Raw genomic sequence first — 20,888 nt, 5'->3', positions numbered from 1 at the left:
TGGGAGCCACGTCACAAAACCATGCAATTGTCAGTTAAAGCGACGCAGTGCCGAATCGCAAAAAATGCTCGGGTCTTTGGGCAGCTAAATGGTCCGGGGCTGAAGTGGTTAAATGGTACTCCAAAAATGACTGGCACCTGCAGGGCTTTCCAGCAAAGAACCAACACCACATGGAACATGACAGGGGGGGGGGGGGGATGAAAAAGATATTCATTCCTTTTTTGCAATAAAAATAGGATTTTGTACCATAAAATCCTTTTCTCTGAAGTTCATTGACGGACAGAGCTCCATTAATCTTGACCGTAGGGTTATTACCCCACCTTCAGGAGAGGACTAGGCAGAACATGTATTACATGTGAAAAACAACAGAACTGTACAGCTCCGCCCAGGGGGCGGTCCCTCTGGCAATAACTCCTCAGCCTGCTTCCTGCAGCTCAGTACGTCAACAAGCAGTATAATGTAAACTAATAGGAGGGGTGGGTGCTGTGTCCGTCAGTGAACTTCAGAGAAAAGGATTTTACGGTGAGTACAAAAATCCTATTTTCTCTTTCGTTCATTGACGGACACAGCTCCATTAATCTTGACCGTAGGGACGTCCCCAAGCAGTGTCATAACGAGGGGTGGGAACAGCAAACATAACTTCACCCACAACCAGATGTGCTCCCCATCGGAGGAGTCACCACCTGAACCAACCGCAGCAGAACTTGCGGTCAACATGTGCATCATAATGCATTGACATTCAAAATGTAACTTTCTCTAACAAAAGGAAAGGGTGTAAATTGCAACGATTACACAGCCGCCTGCAAAACTTTGCGGCCAAAACATGCATTCGAAGATGCAATTACATCAACTTTGTAGAACTTTGTAAAAGTGTGAACGGACGACCAAGTCGCCGCCTTACACACCTGGGAGACAGACGCTTGATGTTGGAAAGCCCAAGAGGTCCCAATTGCCCTGGTGGAATGGGCCGTGACAGGAAAGGGGGGCACCTGCCCCTTCAAGGCGTAAGCCTGGACCACAATCTGTCTGATCCACCTGGAAATGGTGGTCGACAAGACCGCCAGCCCTTTTTTGGGACCAGCCACCGAAACGAACAGAGAATCTGACTTCCATGAGTGACCACGTCCAGGAAATGGAGGGCCACCTCCTTAGGATGTGTCAGCTTAGGACACAGAGATGGTAACACAATGTCTTCACTGAGGTGGAAGGCCGAAACCACCTCTGGCAGAATGGTAGGTTGAAGACGCAACACCACCTTATCCCTGTGGATAACCAGATAGGGCGACTTGCAAGACAAGGTCGTCAGGTCAGAAACCCTCCTAGCAGATGTAATAGCCACTCTTTCTGAGAAAGAGTCAACAAAGGAATTTCCCTGATGTTTTCAAATTTCTGAAGCGCCGATAGCACCAGGTTCAGATCCCACGGAGGTAGGGGTGGACGTACCGGAGGGACTACATGCCGAACCCCTTGCACAAAAGTGCTCACCAATGAGTGAGATGCCAAGGGTCATTGGAAAAAAACAGCCAAGGCTGATATCTGTCCCTTGACGATGCTCAAGGCTAACTTTTGGTCCACTCCTTGCTGTAAGAACAGTAGGATCCTGGAAACGGAATAGGTGCGTGGGCGCCACCCCATCTCCTCACACATGGAGATATAAGCCTTCCATGTACGATGGTATATCTTCCGGGAAGAATATTTTCGTTCCCTTAGCATAGCAGAAATTACCGAGTCCGACAGACCTAGTTTCCTTAGCACCTGGCTTTCAACAGCCATGCCGTTAAAACCAGTGAAGGTAAAGCAGGATGGAGTATCGGACCTTGCAATAGGAGGTCCTCCCGCATCGGCAACCGCCAAGAAGCATCTGCCATCAGGCGTACCAGGTCGCCAAGGCCAATCTTGGGCAATCAGTATTGCTGGAATTCCCTCAGCCTCCACTCTGCGAAGCAGATGGGGTAACAGTTTGAGCAGAGGGAAGGTGTAAATCAACCGGTACTGCTCCCATGGAGCCACCAACGCGTCTGACGCGTCCGCCCAAAGATCTCCTGTCCTGGACACGATTCTCCACACCTTTCGATTGAGCCGAGAGGCCAGAAGGTCCACATCTGGTGTGCCCCACCACAGGCAAAGAAGCCTGACACCTCCAGATGCAGAGCCAATTCTCCTGGGTCCAGCATCTGATGACTTAGATAGTCCGCCTGCCAGTTTTCTTCTCCCGGGATGTATATGGCCGACAGGGCCGGTACATGTCACTCTGCACACCAAAGGATGTGAGCGACCTTCCGTGCTGCAGCCGAGCTTCTTGTTCCTCCTTGATGGTTGACATATGCCACCGCCGTGGCGTTGTCTGACTGAATTCTGATCGGACGTCCTTGTAGTCTCATCGACCACGTGGAGAGGCATGGCCTGATCGCTCGAAGCTCGAGCACATTGATCGGTAACTGGGATTCCTCCCTCGACCAGAGGCCCTAGGTTGAATGTACTCCCAATACTCCACCCCAGCCGGTCAGGCTGGCGTCTGTTGTGATCACCGTCCAATGAACAGGTAGGAACGATTTCCCGGACCGAAGAGTCAGAGATCTCAGCCACCAGAGAAGAGAGTCTCTGAATAAATGGCTCACCCGAAACTGTCGATCCAGGGATAACGGAGATTTGTCCCATTTGGACAATATCTCCTTCTGCAAGACTCTGGTGTGAAATTGGGCGTACGGAACCGCCTCGAAGGAGGAGAAGGCCCAGAACTCGCATGCAGAAATACAGCGACGACCACCTGCGGTTTCTCAACAGCTTCACCGCGGTCCTGAGAGTCTGCAGTTTGTCCGAAGGAAGAAACACTCTAGCTTCTACGGAGTCTGGCAATAAGCCTAGGTACTCCAGACATTGAGTCGGCACTAGTACCGACTTCTTGAGGTTCAACACCCACCCAAACTCTTGTAGAGTGTGCACGGTGATCGCCACATCCTCCCTTAATTCTGTGGCGGAAGCTGCTCTCAGAAGGAGATCGTCTAGGTAACCCACAATTGCGATCCCACGTTGTCAAAACAACCCCAAAATTGGAGCAAATACCTTGGTAAAGACTCGGGGTGCTGAAGCCAGACCAAAAGGCGAGAGCCACAAACTGGTAGTGGTCTTCCCCTACTGCAAATCGCAGAAACCTCTGATGCCTGAGGTATATGGTTATGTGCAGGTACGCGTCCTGGATATCCAGAGACTCCAGGGAGTCCCCCTGATGGAGTGCAGCGACCAGGGAACGAACTGATTCCATTCTGAACCTCTGTACTTTCAAAAGCAATTGGGGGCTTTCAGGTCCAGGATTGAACGTACCCCTTCCTTTTTGGGGACTACAGATTGCAATAGAACCCCTGAAACCTTTCCGTTTCTGGAACAGGCACTATCACCCCGCGGCTGAGCAGGTCCCTTACTGCCCCCAACAGGGCCTCCCGGTGAGCCGGGAGTAAGGGTATGCTGGAGGGAAAAAATCTGGTAGCCAAGAGAGGAACTCTATCTTGTAGCCCGATGAAATCAGTTTGCAGACCCATCGATCGGACAGCCGAGAGGCCCACTGAACTGCAATCTCCCGAAGGCGACCCCCTACCATGTGTTGGGCGGGGGTCCCTCAGTAGTCGCCCTGTCGGACTGGGAGATATTTCCTGAGGTCCCGGGCGGACGAAAAAGCCTCTTTTGAGCGGAAAAGGAATGCCTGCGGTGTGGCTCCTTACCCTTCCCGGACTGTGGGAGCAACGTGCACTTCCCACCTGTGACAGTCTTAATAATGTCATCCAGTGAGGCTCCAAATAGCTGCTCACCAAAGAAGGGCAAATCCATTAGGGCTTTTTTTTTTTTTTTTTTTTTTAGATGGCTGGTCCGCAGACCAGCATTTCAGCCAGATCAGGCGCTGCAGCACCACTGCCGATACTGATGCTCTGGCGAGCAAGGGAAGTGTATACAGGTCCGCATCACAGACATACTTAAGGCTGTGCACCAACTGGTCTTCTAGTTCCACGCAGACTGGAGGAGACTGCTGCTTCTCCAATTCACGGTGCAATAGTTTTGCCCATTCAGTAAGGGTCTGCGACACGAATGCCTTGGCCAGTACCGGTCGTAGCGCTGACCCTACCGTAAAGATGGACCGGGCCACTGCCTCGGCCCTCCTGTCAGTAGGGTCCTTAAATGCAGGAGTCCCTTCTACCGGGATCGTGGTTACTTTGTTTAACCTGGATACTGGGGGGGGGTCCACGACCGGGGGAGCCAACCATTTTTTAAGAAGGCTCTCCTCAAAGGGGTAACGCACCGCCATTCTTTTTGGGACCGAAAAAGGTCAGTTGCGGGCTTCCCCATTCCTTGTATATGAACTAATCAAAGTAAGTCAGATACGGAAACACCTTAGGTGTACGGGCTGGTTTACAGGACCCAAAAGGGGCTGCCACCTCTGCAGAGGATCCTGCCGCATCCTGTATTTTCAGGGTATCACGCACAGCGGTGATAAGTGCTCAAACTAGCGCTTTTTCCTGCGTGGACCCGAACACGGAATCATCCTCACTGTCCGATCGGTCCTGGTCAGCATCCTCTGACACATCAGAACAGGGGCCGCCAGTCACTGCGGGGCCCGAGTCTGAATCAGAGCTCTCCCCAGAGGACGGGGGGGAGGCAGGGGCCGTTTCTTATCCCTCTTGCGCCCGCACGCCGCCTCCACCCTGGCAACAAACGTGTCAAGGACCGCCAATAAAGCGTCCAAAGGCACTGCACTACTTGCAGGCGAGCCGGTTGCAATTACAGGGAGGTCATGTAAACCAACCCTGTCTGCCACCCTTGGGGACTTAGGACAAGGTGCTCAATCCCACCCTCCTAGCTGCTACAGACTGAGGGGCCCCCACCGCAAGACTCGCCACCCTGACAGAGTGCTGCACCGTGCTGCTGCTGATGGCTGCATCCTGTGTTAGCTCACAAGCGTCCTGGAACAAAAACTGCACTGTTCTGAGGCACAGGAACCAGCGCTGTGCCACGCTAAGGCTACAAGAAAATGTCCGCCATGCGCCCTGTACAGAAAGAAAAAACACAGGGAAAATGGCCGCCGAACTCCAAGAAAATGGCTGCTGATCACTGCTGTACACAGAAAATGCACAGATAATGGCGGCGGTCAGCGCTATGGTGGCAGCACATGCAGAGCCCACAGACATCCAGAGAGACAGATGACAGCACAGGGACACAGACAGCCAGCGCATCCCCCAATCAAGGATCAAAGCCCCCCGGAGGACCCCTGGCTCAGGTACACACACCGCACTACAGCCCAGTCTTGCGGCATCCCCCACACGGGGGGAGGGGGATTGGAGCAGGGAGATAAGAAAGGGAGAAGAGGGACCCCCTAATCGACCACCCAGGGAATGCCCAGCTGCTCTGTTCTGCCGAGACAGGAAGAGTTGTACTTTCCATCCGGACAAGCTGGAAGCATCTCATCACAGACCCACACCCGAGCAGTACGGGGTGGCTGCGGGCCACGGCACACTGACAAAGGCATCTGTAGTCCGGTCATATGTGTGCCCCGGAGCATTGCGCTCACCGGCCGCCCCTGGAGCCTGAGTGGCATGTCGTGGCTGACCCAGCGCGTAGCTAGGGCCTGCACACGCTCGATGGCCAGGCTGGGGAGACTACAAGGGTCTATATTATCCAACCTGTCACCCAGCCAGCTGTTGATAGAAGATCACAGGATCTTAAAATCCTACGCAGAAGGCAAAAATCCAGAAAAAAAAAAATCCCTAGGACTGATGGTCCCAACAGGGAGCCTAGGTCCTTCACCAGGCAGAAAAAAAACTGAGCTGCAGGAAGCAGGCTGAGGGGTTATTGCCAGAGGGACCGACCACTGGGCGGAGCTGTACAGTTCTGTTTTTCACATGTAATACATGTTCTGCCTAGTCCTCTCCTGAAGGTGGCATAATAACCCTACGATCAAGATTGATGGAACTGTGTCCGTCAATGAACGAAAGTAAAATAATTTTTTTCTGTATGGTCACAGCTATGACATCAAAGTGAGGAGTTGCGTATAGGACATGGAGCCTGCACAGAGGAAAGTAGTGACCACTGAACATCAATGCTGGGGAGGGACGGGTCTTATATTACTCTGACTGACACCAGTGCTGGGAGCCTTTCGCTACTTCAACTTACACCATTGTTGTGGAAGCTTTTACTACTCTCACTGACACCAATGCTAGGGGGGTTTTATTACCCTCATTAACATTGGGTTATTTTTTACTGCCACTGAACTTTCCCCAAGGCATTTTTTTACTTATACAGTGTGACAGACAGCAAACTGGCTTTTGGTTTAAAAAGTTTGGGGGCCCCTTTCCTGAATCCAAACCAAGCCTTTTATTTCTCAATAACTGAAACACAATAAATTCTTTAAAAAAAATATTTTAATAAACGGATTAGTACCTTTTTAACCACTTGAGCTTCGGAAGGTTTTACCCCGTTCATGACCATGCCATTTTTTGCTATTCAGCACTGTGCTACTTTACCAGGCAATTGTGCGGTCATGCAACATTATTAAGGTTGCAACTAACGATTAATCAATTATGAAAATAATTGGTTGATTATTGTTTCGATTAATCACCTTAAAAGTATGGTGTATAATTTGGTTAATATGTTAAGTTTTAAAAAAAGGCAATTTATTCGTAAATATCTCTATGCAGTGGTAAATATAAATAACGAACTATATTGTTAGGGAGCAAAATCTCTAATCCACTCTGAGAATAGCAGACGTTAGAGATATACTGTATATGCTATTAGAGGTTGAATCTGGTAAATATCAGAGATCAATTTTTTTGAAAGAAAAAAAAAAAAAAAGTTAGACTGTTTTGCAGATTTTCAAACAGAACTGTAATATATTATATGCTGGCCATACAAAAGTAATTGTCTTCCTTCAAAAAAAAAAAAAAAAAAAAAAAAAATGTAATTTTAAGAACATTCATTCGATTTTCTAATCGTTAGTGGGGTCAAATCGACGTTTGTTTTCAACCAAGGTGATGGGAAAATTTAGAAATAGAAAACTTCTTGGTCAAAGGATTTTTAGACTGTACATGGTTTTCATTCAGAAATGACATTCATTTTAAACAGAATGTTAAAAGCAAGTGACATTTTCAAACAAAATTCTTTCATTCAACGAACGTAAAGATTTTTTGGATGAATATTCTCCTCTGAAAATTGATCAGTGTGGCCAGCAAAAGGCTTGGTACACATCTATGCAGTTTGCTTTTGATCTGTTTCTGCAGTGCTTTTTTTTGTGCTTTTTGATTTTTGCGCATGTGATTTTGCTGTGATTCGCGTTTTTGCTTTTTTTTTTTTAATGCCTTTTTTTTGGCCAATTTGTTGTTGGGCAGATTAAACACAAATTGCTGCAAAAACGCATTGCATGCTTTTCTTCAGCTTCTCCATTGAAGTTTATTGAACCAAAAAAGCACAGTTTTGTGTTTTAAAAAGTCCTTGACCCTTTCCAAATACGCAGCAGCTGAAAAAAGCAGATGTTAAAGTGTCCCATAGGAAACCATGTTAAATAAACTGTAGTGGGTTTCTGCAAAAAGCACCAAAAAACACATAGGTGTGATCCAAGCCTAAGACGTTTAATAACAATCAGGAGTAAAAAAAAATAAAATTAGGCCTTTATAGTACAAAGACCCCGATTGTGTTACTGCCCGATCAATTATGAAAATAGTAATCGATTAATTTCATAATCTATTAGTTGTTGATCGATTAGTTGTTTCGGCCCTAAACAATATCATTTTTTCACACAAATAGAGCTTTCTTTTGGTGGTATTTGATGATCACTGGGGTTATTTTTTGCGATATAAATAAAAGAGTGACAATAAAAAAAAAATAAAAAGATATTTTCATCTTTCTGTTACAAAACATATCCAAAAAAATAAATAGGATTTTTGACTTCCCGTAAAATCTGTTTCACTGGGTTCATTGACAGACACAGCCTTCTTTATTCAGAACCATAGTGTTATATCGCTCCCTACAGGAGTAGGGCACTAGGCAGAAAAAAAAGACTTGGCCACGCCCATGGGAAGTGCTAGGTGATATATACCCCCCCTCTCAGCTATAGGCATCAGTTATGTAACAAGCAGTATCAGAAGTATTAAAACTCCATAGAGGGGCGGGTGCTGTGTGTGACTGAACTCAGAGAAAAGGATTTTACGGTAAGTCAAAAATACTATTTTCTCATTTGTTGATTGACAGGCACAGCCTTCTTTATTTAGAACCATAGGGATGTCCCAAAGCAGTGCCAAACATGAGGGGTGGAGCAGCCAAAAAAAAAAAAAAACAAGCAATCCAGACAACCTGGAGCTCAGAGAGAACTAAAAAATAAAAAAATGCCAGGACAAGAGATCCCAGCAGGGAGCTAGGTCCTTACTCCTGACTAGGCAAAAAAAAACAAAAACTGAAGGCCTATTGCAGAGAGGGGGGATGTATATCACCCAGGACTGCCCATGGGCGTGGCCAAGTCTTTTTTCTGCCTAGTGTCCTACTCCTGTAGGGGGCGATATAACCCTGTGGTTCTGAATAAAGAAGGCTGTGTCTATCAATGAACGAATGAGAAAATCAAAATTTCTTTATAATTTTAGGCAAAAACGTATTCTGCTACACGTCTTTGGTAAAAATAAAAAGATCCCAATAAGTGTATATTAATTGGTTTGGGCAAAAGTTATAGCATCTGCAAACGATTGTGTATACATACACACTGGTATTTACGCAGCTATGACACTTTACTTGTATATAAGAAATAATAGTCCGCTAATCCTAAATAACTAGCTGTATATATTAATTTGTGCAATAAACATCAGTGCAACAATTATAAAGTGTATGAATATTATAAAAATCCATAATATTCATACACCTTATAATTGTTACACTAATGTTTATTGCACAAATAATATATACAACTAGTTATTTAGGATTAGCGCACAATTATTTCTTGTATACAATTCATTCTGGTGTCAGATCACTATTGAATAGTTGCAGCTGCTCCTATTATTTCTTTAGCTATTTCACTTCATAGCAGTGCTTGGGTATTTTATTTTAATGACACTATACTGGCAATGGTGGTAATAAGCAACTTATAGTCAGACTATGATAGTGTAGCGGGCTAGCTGGCATTGGCTGGGAGGTGTACCGACACTGACATCAATAGTGACACTAATAGAGTGATCAGTGATAATACTGTACATTGCCACTGTACTGACACTGGCTGGGAAGGGGTTAACATCTATGACCAATCAAAAGGGTTAACTGTGTGCCTAACAATGTGTGTGGTTTTTACTTTACTATCAGTTTTTTCACCCTGTTTTGCAGAGAGAAGAGACAGACAGATCCATGTTCCCTGTACACAGAGTTCTGTGTTTTTGTAAACAGAACTCTGTGTGATTGGCCACAGCCTATCAGCTGTCAAAATAATTGGCTGAAATCAGCTGCCAAACTCGAGAAAGACCGCAACATACAGGTACGGACAGGAGCTGCCGCCCGTTCGAAGTACAACCACTGTGGGCGGGTGGCAAGTGGTTAATTTCTAGCGTTTCTATCTTTTATTAACACATGCACAGTAGTAGATTTGTCTGAAATATAGCTTTTATGAAACTTACCAGACCATATGCTGTACTTCGCTCATGTTCTTGTGTTATATCCGCAACATAGGCAAAAATAACAGAAAATGTCACAGAGAAAGCTCCAGAAACTGATATCATAGCAAAGTACCACCTGCAACCAAGAAAGAATAAATCGCTTACATCACTGACAAATTCCCTCTTTCACTATTGTACAGATAGTATTTGTACTGTAATGCTCATTTATTTTACATTTAGGCTTAGCTTCACTAATATCACAGTTCCAATTTAAATCTTGGATGGCATGCACCTGAACATATTATGCAACTTTAAATTTGATGCAAATTATTTAGTTTTAAAGGGGTTGCAAAGGCGGAAGATTTTTTTATCTTAATACATTAAGATAAAAAAGCCTTCTGTGTGCAGCAACCCCCCTAATACTTACCCGAGCCCCATCTATGTCCAACGATGTGTCTCAGCTGTCTGAGATTCTCCTTCCTGATTGGCTGAGACACAGCAGCGGCGCCATTGGCTCCTACTACTGCCAATAAAAGTCATGTAGCCAATCAGGGGAGGAAGGGGGTGGGGCTCCGTGTCTAAATGGACACACGGAGCTGTGACTCAGCTCAGGTGCCCCATAGCAAGCTGCTAGCTGTGGGGGCACTGAAAAGGAGGGAGGAGCCAGGAGCAGCAAAGCGGCACCTTGGAAGAGGAGGCTGCTCTGTGCAAATCCGCTGCAACAGAGCAGTTAAGTATAACATTTTTATTTTTATAGGGAAAAAAAAAACGAGCCTTTACAAATCACTTTAACTTCAGGCCTGTACAGTGTATGGATTTTTTAACATCTTGTTCCCTTGAAAATGGCATAAGATGTTTAAGTATATGCCGTAAATTTAGACACCAGCCAGTGGGAGGGCATGCAGTGGAGAGAACGCTACCCAACACACTTGAAAGTGTCAGGATAACAGCAGAGCACAAAGCCAATGAACACAGCGATGATATCACTTGCCACCCAACAGAGATGCAAGTTTTCAGCTTCTTGCACTGAAAGGAGCAGATGGCTATATTTTCTTATAAAAGTGACCCCGGGGTCTCAAACTGGTGGCCCTCCAGCTGTTGAAAAACTACAAGTCCCATCATGCCTCTGCCTGTGGGAGTCATGCTTGTAACCGTCAGCCTTGCAATGCTTCATGGGACTTGTAGTTTGACAACAGCTGGAGGTCCGCCAATTTGAGACCCTTGCTTTAACCACTTAACGACCACTGCATATATACCGCGGCATATATTGTGCAAAAGGACGTACCCGTACGTAGTTTTGTGCACAAGACACTGCAGGCACGTGCCCGCTGTGCGGCGGGGGAGCCGATGTCCGCCGGCCACCCGCGATCGCTCCTCAGAGAAGCAAAATGGGGATCTGCCTATGTAAACAAAGCAGATCCCCGTTCTGACAGGGGAGTACAGAGAGATCGTCTGTTCCAAGTGATCAGGAACAGCAATCTCCCTGTAGTCCCAGTCAGTCCACTCCCTCTCCCCCCCCAGTTAGAAACACGTCCCTAGGACACACTTAACCTCTTGATCGCTCCAGTGTCAACTCTTTCCCTGCCAGTGTCATTTATACAGTGATCAGTGCATATTTTTAGCTCTGATAACTAACGTCACTGGTCCCAAAAAAAGTGCCAAAAGTGTCAGATCTGTCTGCCGCAATGTTGCAGTCCCGCTGATCAGCGCCATTACTAGTAAAAAAAAAATTATAATAAAAATTCCTTAAATCTATCCCCTATTCTGTAAATACAAAATCAATATACGTTTATTGCAATTTTTTTTACTAAAAATATATAGGAGAATACATATTGGCCTAAACTGATGCATAAATTAGTTTTACTTTTTTTATTGGATATGCATTATAACAAAAAAAAAATAAATAATAAGGTTTTTTTTTTTTCAAAATTGGGGGTTTTTGTTTATAGTGCAAAAAATAACTTCAGAGGTGATCAAATACCAACAAAGGAACTCTATTTGTGGGGAAAAAAGGACATCAATTTTATTTGGGTACAGTCTCGCACGCCCGCACAATTGTCAGTTAACCTCCCTGGCGGTATGATTATTTCAGATTTTTAATGCTGAAAGCGGTACAATTATTTTGCATGAAAATTTGGCGTTTTATATTGTAGGTCTGTAATTCTTAGGAATAACTCACTAATCTGTCAAAACAAGAGTCTAGTAGTAATCCCGGGTACGATAAAGTTTGAAAAACGGAATCATAAATTATAATTAATAACTATAGATAATAACAAATAATATAATAATAATAAAAATTATTCAATAATGTAATCAAATCAAAAACACAGAAATTTGCTCAGTTGCACAACTGACTGACTGTCATTACTTTCAGTGTTTGATGACGGATTTCCCCACAAATCACTATCGCTCAATTCTGCAAATGATTCTAATTTATTATCGCTGTTTTCTAGCTGGTCTAAAACCACTTTTGATGTAAAGGGATGGTTTTGGTTGCTATGGACAATCTCCAGTTTCCAGGCAGAAAGAACAGTATATATAAAACTGCATGCAGGGCACTGAACAAACCACTAGGGACAAAAGGGATGTGAAATAAATTGATACAGTAATGTAATCTGTAAGATTACAGTGTACTGTATATGTATTGTGTGTTTTACTTGTTAAATTTGGCGCCGTTCTCGTGTGTCGCAACGCTGGCAGGGAACGGAGCCCGGCTCCGTGATAAATCGAGCCGAGGACATAGCTTGCACACAGTGCAGGGAGGACATCGCAGGATCCTGGGGACAAGGTAAGTAACCACTTCCTGGAACCTGCGATGCGATCCCGAGTGTGGCTCGGGGTTACCGCTTTTGGTACTGAAAATCCACCCTAAGCCACACTCGGGAATACCGCCGGGGGGTTAAAGTAACACAGTACCGTATGGCAAAAGAATGGCCTGATCATTAAGGGGTTAAATCCTTCCATGGCTGAAGTGGTTAAAGTGTTATTCCAGGCTGGCAGGTAAATACACAGTAGAACTATATGAAAACGGTTTGGTTTGCCGAAACTGTTGGGGTTATATAAATCCTGAATAAAAGAGTAATAATTGTGTTCAACCAGCCTCACAGCATAGTCAGCTAGATGACAAGGTTTCCCACCTTAGTATTGCAGCTTCTTATGCCACCTCCCTGTATCCAGCCTGTTTTCTGGACAACAGAGCATTACCCCCTCCACCCATCAAATGAGCAAGGCAAGTGACCCAGGAACCCGCCAATCGGAAAAAAGGAAAAAGTGGAGTGACTCTTCGGGCTAAGCAGTATGGTAGAGATGTGTGTGAACAAGAATCACAAACCAGATTACAGTAATTGTAGATGCATTTCAACCATGTATTTTACTTTCTGGAGTTCCACTGTAGTTCCATTACAAAAAAAAAAAAAAAAAAGGAAAAAACTTTGCTGGTATGCTTATCTGGATAATCAGCTCTATCACACTGCTATTGCTTGGCCCAAGATACAGAGGTTATATTAGATAAATGCCACATTATGAGCAACTACATTCATAACTTAACATTTCCACTGGCCAATTACATATAAACTAAAATTACTCCAGATGAAATCAATAGGCCAAGCAGATGTTTTTTTCTTTTCATTTTAACCTGTAAATGCTGCTGCTCTGAGCATACGTCTATGCACATGTACAAAGCACTGCATTTAGCATCTTTTTCTAATGTCAGGAAAACACCCAGCAGGGTGGAGAACTGAACACAAAACAAAGTAGTAATAAACCCAGAACCAAAAATATTCTACTTGTATTGCAGCTTACCAATCATTAGAAGCTGTGGCTGCATTCTTTTGTTTTGGAATGTTTCCTCTGTTTTCACCTGGTGATCTAGCTAGTAACACAGTTCCTGTCCTAGGGTGCCTCCACTCTAGATCAAGGAGCACAGGGGCACCTTTGGGCAACAGAAATGTTAGTCTTTGGGAAGGGGAAGGCAGTGTTCCATGTACTAGCAAGTTTAGATGAACAGATTGAAGCCAAACTCCAGATAACACTTTTTAACCACTTAAGGACCTCTTTTTGAGATGTGTTGTTTACAAGTTAAAAACAGGTTTTTGTTTTTTTTTTGCTAGAAAATTACTTAGATCCCCCAAACATTATATATTTTTTTTCTAACACCCTAGAGAATAAAATGGCAGTTGCTGCAATACTTTGTCACACCGCATTTGCGCAGCGGTCTTACACATTTTTTTGAATTAAAAAATAAGACAACAGTAAAGTTACCCAAATTTTAGCCCCAGTTAGCCCCAAATTGATACTCAACATGTCATGCTTCAAAATTGCGCCCACTCGTGGAATGGCGACAAACTTTTTTACCCTTAAAAATCTCCATAAGCAATGTTTAAAAAATTCTACAGGTTGCATGTTTTGAGTTACAGAGTAGTTCTAATGCTAGAATTATTGCTCTCTCTCTGCCGATCGCGGCGATACCTTGAACACCGTTTTCACATGCGGGTACTACTCACATATGCGTTCGCTTCTGCACGCGAGCTCGGCGGGATGGGGCATGTTAAAAAAAAAAAATGTTTTTCTTATTTATTTTACCTTTACACTGTTTAAAAAAAAAAAATAAAATAAAAAAAAATGTGTCACTTTTATTCCTATTACAAGAAATGCAAACATTCCTTGTAGTAGAAAAAAAGCATGACAGGACCTCTTAAATATGAGATCTGGGATCTAAAAGACCTTAGATCTCATATTTACACTAAAATGCAATTTTAAAAAATTAAAAAATGGCCCTTTAAGAGCTGTGGGCGGAAGTGACGTTTTGACGTCGCTTCCGCCCTGCAATGATATGGAGCATATGTGCATTTATTACATTTTAAAACAGGACCTTGGAAAGCATTGCACCTGTGAACAACAGATCATGGTGCAAGGTCAGGCTCCTGCACACACTGCCTACAGCTCTGTTGCCCGTACCTGTGTACTGGCTGTTACTGCAGAGCTGTAGGCAGTGTAAATGAACTACGGGTGTCCTGAATGGTCCACAGTTCATTCAAACTATTAATATGTCTGACACGAAAAGCAAGCTAATTTTAAAACGTTACATGGGGGGGTATTTGGATCAGGGGGAGATGGTGCAGCCCAACCTAAAAACAGGTAGAACATGAACAGAAAATAGGTTTTTCTTTTTGGGATAAGGGTTTTACATAAATGAAACCAAGCTGACCGTTGTAAGCACCCCGTCAGTGGTAAATCGTTTGTCTCAAACTTTTAACTGCTACCTCAGCAAGAGAGCATGTTGTGTTAAAAAACAGACTTTCTGGCTAGATCACCAGGTGAAAATAATGGAAAGAAAGCTAAAAAATGAAGACTACTATAGTCACCACATCTGAGCTGCAACATAATAAACATTTGCTTTGGGATTTATAACACTTTAAGTACATTTATAAAGATGCTTAAAAAATAAATAAAAAGTACCATCTGCTGTTAGCTTTGGGACTCTAAAGTAAGCAGAGTTCCGTTCATTTAATAAATGTGGGGGCGGGGGGTCATGTGACCAATCTCCCCTCCTAAACATGAAGGTCACTGTAGGCTCCACATTACAGCCTCTAATTTATGGATTACTTAAAAAATGAAGACACAGTATGAAGTAAAACGCGTGTTGAGTCCTGATGAAAATAGATACTGAAGTTTTAAAATAGTAGTAGTAGCTGGCTATATAGCTTCAAACAAGCATTAACAGACTTCAGCAGACATTAAGCCCACATTCACATTGGGCCAATTTGGTATGCGATTTGACATGTCAAATCACAGGCCAAAACTGAGCCTATTGCTGTCAATGGCACTGTCCGAATCGGTGCAATGCCAACTTTGCGGCGCTGTACCGATTCCCAAAAGTAGTTTATGCACTACTTTTGGTGACTTCAGGGGCGATTTGAATAGACATCTGTGCATGAACCCGCAGATGTCTGTAAAATCGCCCCTGAAGTCAGATTGAAATGCCGGTTTGAAATCATGCGAGTTCAGCTGAACTCACATGATTTCAAACCCATCCTCAGTGTGAACGTGGGCTTAGCAATCTTCAGCTAATTACTGTATTTATTGGCGTATAACACTCACTTTTTCACCATGAAAATTGGGTGCAAATAGCGTGTGCGTGTTATATGCCAATACTTAAATTTTAGCTGCCTCGGAGGGGACAGGGAGGGGGGCGGGACGAGCACCGTGAGATTACATACAGTGAGAATCTCCTGTTTACTTGGTGGCCTCTTTAATAGGAAGTCCTGTCTCCTGGGCTGCCATTGGACCACTGTTCTGTCTAACATAGGAGATTCTCACTGTATGTAATCTGTCGGCGCTCATCCTGCCCCCCTCTCTGTCCACTCTAGGCTGCAGATGGGCATCGATCAGGCTGCACTGGTGGCAATGGTGAGGATGCTGCATTGAAGGCAATGGTGAGGCTGCAGATGGGCACCAACTCTTATTTTGCTTCAGATTTCCTTATTTAAAAAGTCTTTTTTCTGAAACTTCCCTCTTAAAATGAATGTGCGTGTTATACGCCGATAAATACGGTAAGTGCAATAGTGAAAACACATTTTTGCTCATAAAGTAAAGTACTTACCATGGGCTTATCCTCATTAATGGGATAGGGACACATGTAAAGAAAACTGTTACAAGGAGGAAAGACTTTCTGCCATAAACATCGGATAAAGCACCAATAAGAGGAGCACACATAAATGATAAGAAGCCCTGCAGGAAAAAAAAAAAAAAAAAGACAGTAGAAATATGAATTCATGAAAATATACACACACAAAATCACAAAATAATTATATATAAAATAAATAAATATATATATATATATATATATATATATATATATATATATATATATATATATATATATATATATATATATATATATATATTTGTATTGTAATTGTAATGTCTGCCCTCATGTTGCAAAGCGCTGCGTAAACGGTTGGCGCTATATAAATCCTGTATAATAATAATAATAATATATAACATATGGAATTTCTCGGGGTAGGGAACACTTTAATCGGCTATCTGCTCAACATGGACAGAGCAACAAACCACATTTTTATGCCAAAACCCATTTTCTAGTTTATTATTGTCTAGAATAGGAGTTTTTTGTAATGTCCCCAAGGAGAAAATTTGCTTCGCTTCATGTACTAGTGACAAATGTCACAAGAGGAGAAAGTAAATGAAAATCTCAATGAGAATAAAGACAGCAATAATAAAAATTCACCAAGTTATCCCATTTCTGCCTTAAAACCCAAAACTTAATCAGCAACCATACCACTAAGTGTCTCATAAAAATGATGATCCTGGATATGTTTTAAAGGAGGCACAGAGCTACTTCAGACCATAAAGATGCTATTAGTTGAGTGAAGGCTAGACCCCCCGTCTCAGGAACCATTCCTCAATTCACTAATAGCATACACATTACAGGGGTTTTAAACCAATCCTACTCTGCTTTCATGCATTTCATGTCACTGTGCTGAAACTAGTACGCAACTTGCATAAGATGGCGGTTTCAATCACAGATTTCTGAGACCAGTTGTTAGATTTATGACATATTTCCTTTCAGATGAACTCCAGAGTTAACAGTCAAAACAGGTTCTGCTGATGTGGCACCTAGTAGTGTTCACAAACTTCTAAATTACTCCCATCAAATGTGGATAGTAATGTTAGTACTATCTTTAGGCTGCATTCACAACTGAGCGTCACGTTTTTTTCAAGCGTTTGTATGTGCGTTTGTGTACAGCGTTAAAGCGTTTTTTTTTTTTTTTTTTTTTTTAAGCGTTGCCATTTTTAATTAGCCAATAGAGAAAAGTATCATCTGTTTCATAATTTGTTGCTATGTTTTTCAACTTTTTCATACGTTATTATTCATTTAACTTTTTTTTTGGGAAAGGGGTTAAGGGATAGGAGTTAATTTATTCGCATATTATATATTTACTTTGTTAGGTTAGGATTAATGGTTAATATTAGAGTTAAGGGTTGGGGTTAAGGTTTTTCATTTATATATTTTATTATGTATGTATTTTTTATTCCTATTTAATTATTGCATTTCAGCAAACACTCAAAATTGCACTAAAAAGCGCAAACACAGTCAAATCAAGAATTAATATTTTTTTTTTTTTTTTTTTTTATATCATACTGTAGAGCAGTGATGGCGAACCTTGGCACTCCAGATGTTTTTGGAACTACATTTCTGCAGTTTAGTGGAACATCATGGGAAATGTAGTTCCAAAACATCTGGGGTGCCAAGGTTCGCCATCACTGCTGTAGAGTATAAGATTTCCTATCATTTGAGCCCAGTCTTGCCACACAGAGTTAATCCATCTCTGAGCAATCCTCTTTTATTGTTCAGTGAGAAAAACTTTGTCAAATCCTCCTCCTTGCTGTGAGTGACAGCCTAAGACACACGTATTATTTTTTAATTCCCTCCCCCACTCCTTTCTTCAGCAGCTCTGCAAGGATTGGCTGTTCCACACCTCAGCATGATTTGGCATGCTGAAGTCATGTGGTTACTTTCCTGTCTTTTTACTGGATGTTAGAGATCATAGCAGAAGTTCAGTGTTAGAAATACACAGGAGAAAATGCATATTGACAAGGGGAGTGTAGAGGTGGGCGGGGAGTCTACTGACATCACGACTCCACCCACCGAGCTCCAGACAACAGACCCACCCACAGAATATGCAGTTTTTCGGGTCTAATAACAGACAGAGGGGAGACATTTGACAGGTAAAGATACATGCAGGAGGCATGTATATCCTTATAGATAACCCCTATGGCAGTAGTTTAGAAAGCATGACATTGGGTTTACATCCACTTTAAGCTTCAGGTGTCTGGCGTGGAGAAGTGAACCATCGCCATAGAGAATAATTGAGGTTTTTCTCCTCCAGCATTTTGAAGCGTCAAGCTACAAAATGCTGAGGTGTGAATGAGACCTTAAAGTGGAACTCCACTTTAAAAAGGAAAATATAAAAAAAACACACCCTTTAACCACTTCCCGACCAGCTCACGTCTATATACATTGGCAGGTTGGCAGCCCTGCGCAAAACAATGTACAGGTTCGTTGGCGCTGCACGGCGGGGAACCCGACGAGTGCCGGCCACCCGCGATCGTGCGCATGAGACAGAATGGGGATCTGTGTGTGTACACACACAAATCCCAGTTCTGTCAGGAGAGGAGACAGATCGTGTGTTCCTATTAGTTAGGAACAGCGATATATCTCCTCCTCTAGTCACTCCCATCCCCCCCCCCCCCAGTAAGAACACACTGAGGGAACACATTTAACCCTTTGATCGCCCCCTAGTGTTAACCCCTTCCCTGCTAGTGACATTTATACAGTAATCCGTGGCTATTTTTAGCTCCGATCACTGAATATATTTCAACGGTCCCAAAAATAGTGTCCGATCTGTCTGCCGCAATCCCGATAAAAATCGCTGATCGTCGCCATTACTAGTAAAAAACATAAAATAAAAATGCCATAAATCTATCCCTACCAAAAATGAGAATGAGAATGAGAATGAGAGAGAGAGAGAGAGAGAGAGAGAGAGAGAGAGAGAGAGAGAGAGAGAGAGAGAGAGAGAGAGAGAGAGAGAGAGAGAGAGAGAGAGAGAGAGAGAGAGAGAGAGAGAGAGAGAGAGAGAGAGAGAGAGAGAGAGAGAGAGAGAGAGAGAGAGAGAGAGAGAGAGAGAGAGAGAGAGAGAATATATGAGAATATTAGATAGATAATATTAAGATAGATATATTAGATAGATAATATATATATAGAGAGAGATATTTATCATAGCAAAAACTAAAAAATTTTTTTTTTTCAAAATTTTTGTTTATAGCGCAAAAAATAAAAACCGCAGAGGTGATCAAATACCACCAAAAGAAAGCTCTATTTGTGGGGGAGGGGATAAAAAAAAGGACGTAAATTTTGTTTAGGTAGCATGTCGCACGACCGCGCAATTGTCAGTTAAAGCGATGCAGTGCTGTGTCGCAAAAAAATGGCCTGGTCAGGAAGGGGGCAAATCCTTCTGGGTCTGAAGTGGTTAATCCAGTTGTATAATAGTCGATTATTACATGTGTTTGAAAATAAGCTAGTATAACTGCCTGAAATCTATGTTCACATTATCTTCCCATAATCCCCTACAGAACAGAATCAAAGGGGGAGGTTGTGGCATTACAAGGTCCAGCTCTACAGACATCCTTGTTTTTATGCACTGATAGTTGGAGGTGTAGGGAGGAAAAAGAACCAAGGGAGGACCTTTGCAGAGAGATGCATATAAGAATTATTTAAGTGTTAAAAGGATAAGTTCACCTTTTCAGAAAAAATAATAAAATGCACATTTTTATTGCAGGTAAAAAAATGTGCATTTATTATTTTTAGTTGCAAGAGCCTGTAAAGCATTTCAGATCGCTGATACCATGCGGGTCTCCTGCAGACCTGTCAGTGTATAGGCTTGCTTGTACCTTGTATGAGGAAGCCGATACATGCTGACCGGAAGAATGAATGAACTACCACAGCGCTGTGGTAGTTCATTGAAAACTACAACCTGACAGCTGCAAAGGCTGCTGGAACTACGTCACTGTGAGTGAGTGACGTGGCCGGAGCCACACACAGCCATTTTTTATTTTTTTTTTTGACAGCTAGCGGGTGGAGAAGAACCCCGCTAGCTGGCACAGCGGGGATCGGGGAGGTGCGGGGGCGGTACATTCATAACATGTTACACCCCGAATATGGGTGCAACATATTAACATGTTATGAAAGGTGAACTTATCTTTTAAATAGTTTTCAAAAATGGTAAATTGGAGAAATGGTTTGCATTCTTGTTTACAGTTCTGCATACCCAAGCGTATATACATCAGTAAAGTTACACTTGAAACAAAATCCAGCCACAGCAAAGGGAGGAAAATGCAGATAGGACTCAAAGATCTCAATTTGAGAAGCATTCTGATAGCAGTTTCAGATTCTCTAGCAGCACACAGAACAGACCGATTGGTTTCAGTTCTCACAAGAGATACTTGACTGGAAAACGGCCAACTGCATTAGACCAGATGTCTGTCTTAAAGATACATTGCATGTTAGAATAGAATACTCAAACCAGACAGTCATAATCGGTGCTTAGTCTCGCCATCGCATTCTAGAAATGTAAATGAATAGCAGAGTCAATGTCTAAGGCTGATAAAAACGGAAACAAATATATTCAGTAAAAGCTGTGTTGCTTACACACACACACACACACACACACAAAAAACAGTACAGTGCATACTGGGAGACAAAAC

The 20,888-nt window shown here is 42.9% G+C and overlaps 1 protein-coding gene across 1 annotated transcript in view; it reads right to left on the bottom strand.

Moving 5' to 3' along the window:
• LOC141146459 (hippocampus abundant transcript-like protein 1) overlaps positions 1-20,888 on the bottom strand; it is a 136,238-nt gene that overhangs the window by 41,632 nt on the left and 73,718 nt on the right. Inside the window, exons 4-5 of the mRNA XM_073632960.1 lie at positions 16,207-16,334; positions 9,627-9,741 (exon numbers count right to left, since the gene is read on the bottom strand). Coding sequence (XP_073489061.1) covers positions 9,627-9,741; positions 16,207-16,334 — 243 coding nt within the window. The remainder of the gene's footprint in view (positions 1-9,626; positions 9,742-16,206; positions 16,335-20,888) is intronic.

The sequence above is a fragment of the Aquarana catesbeiana genome, linkage group LG01 (assembly GCF_042186555.1).
Source record: "Aquarana catesbeiana isolate 2022-GZ linkage group LG01, ASM4218655v1, whole genome shotgun sequence".
Taxonomy (NCBI): Eukaryota; Metazoa; Chordata; class Amphibia; order Anura; family Ranidae; genus Aquarana; species Aquarana catesbeiana.
This window is presented reverse-complemented; position numbering and strand designations above follow the sequence as displayed.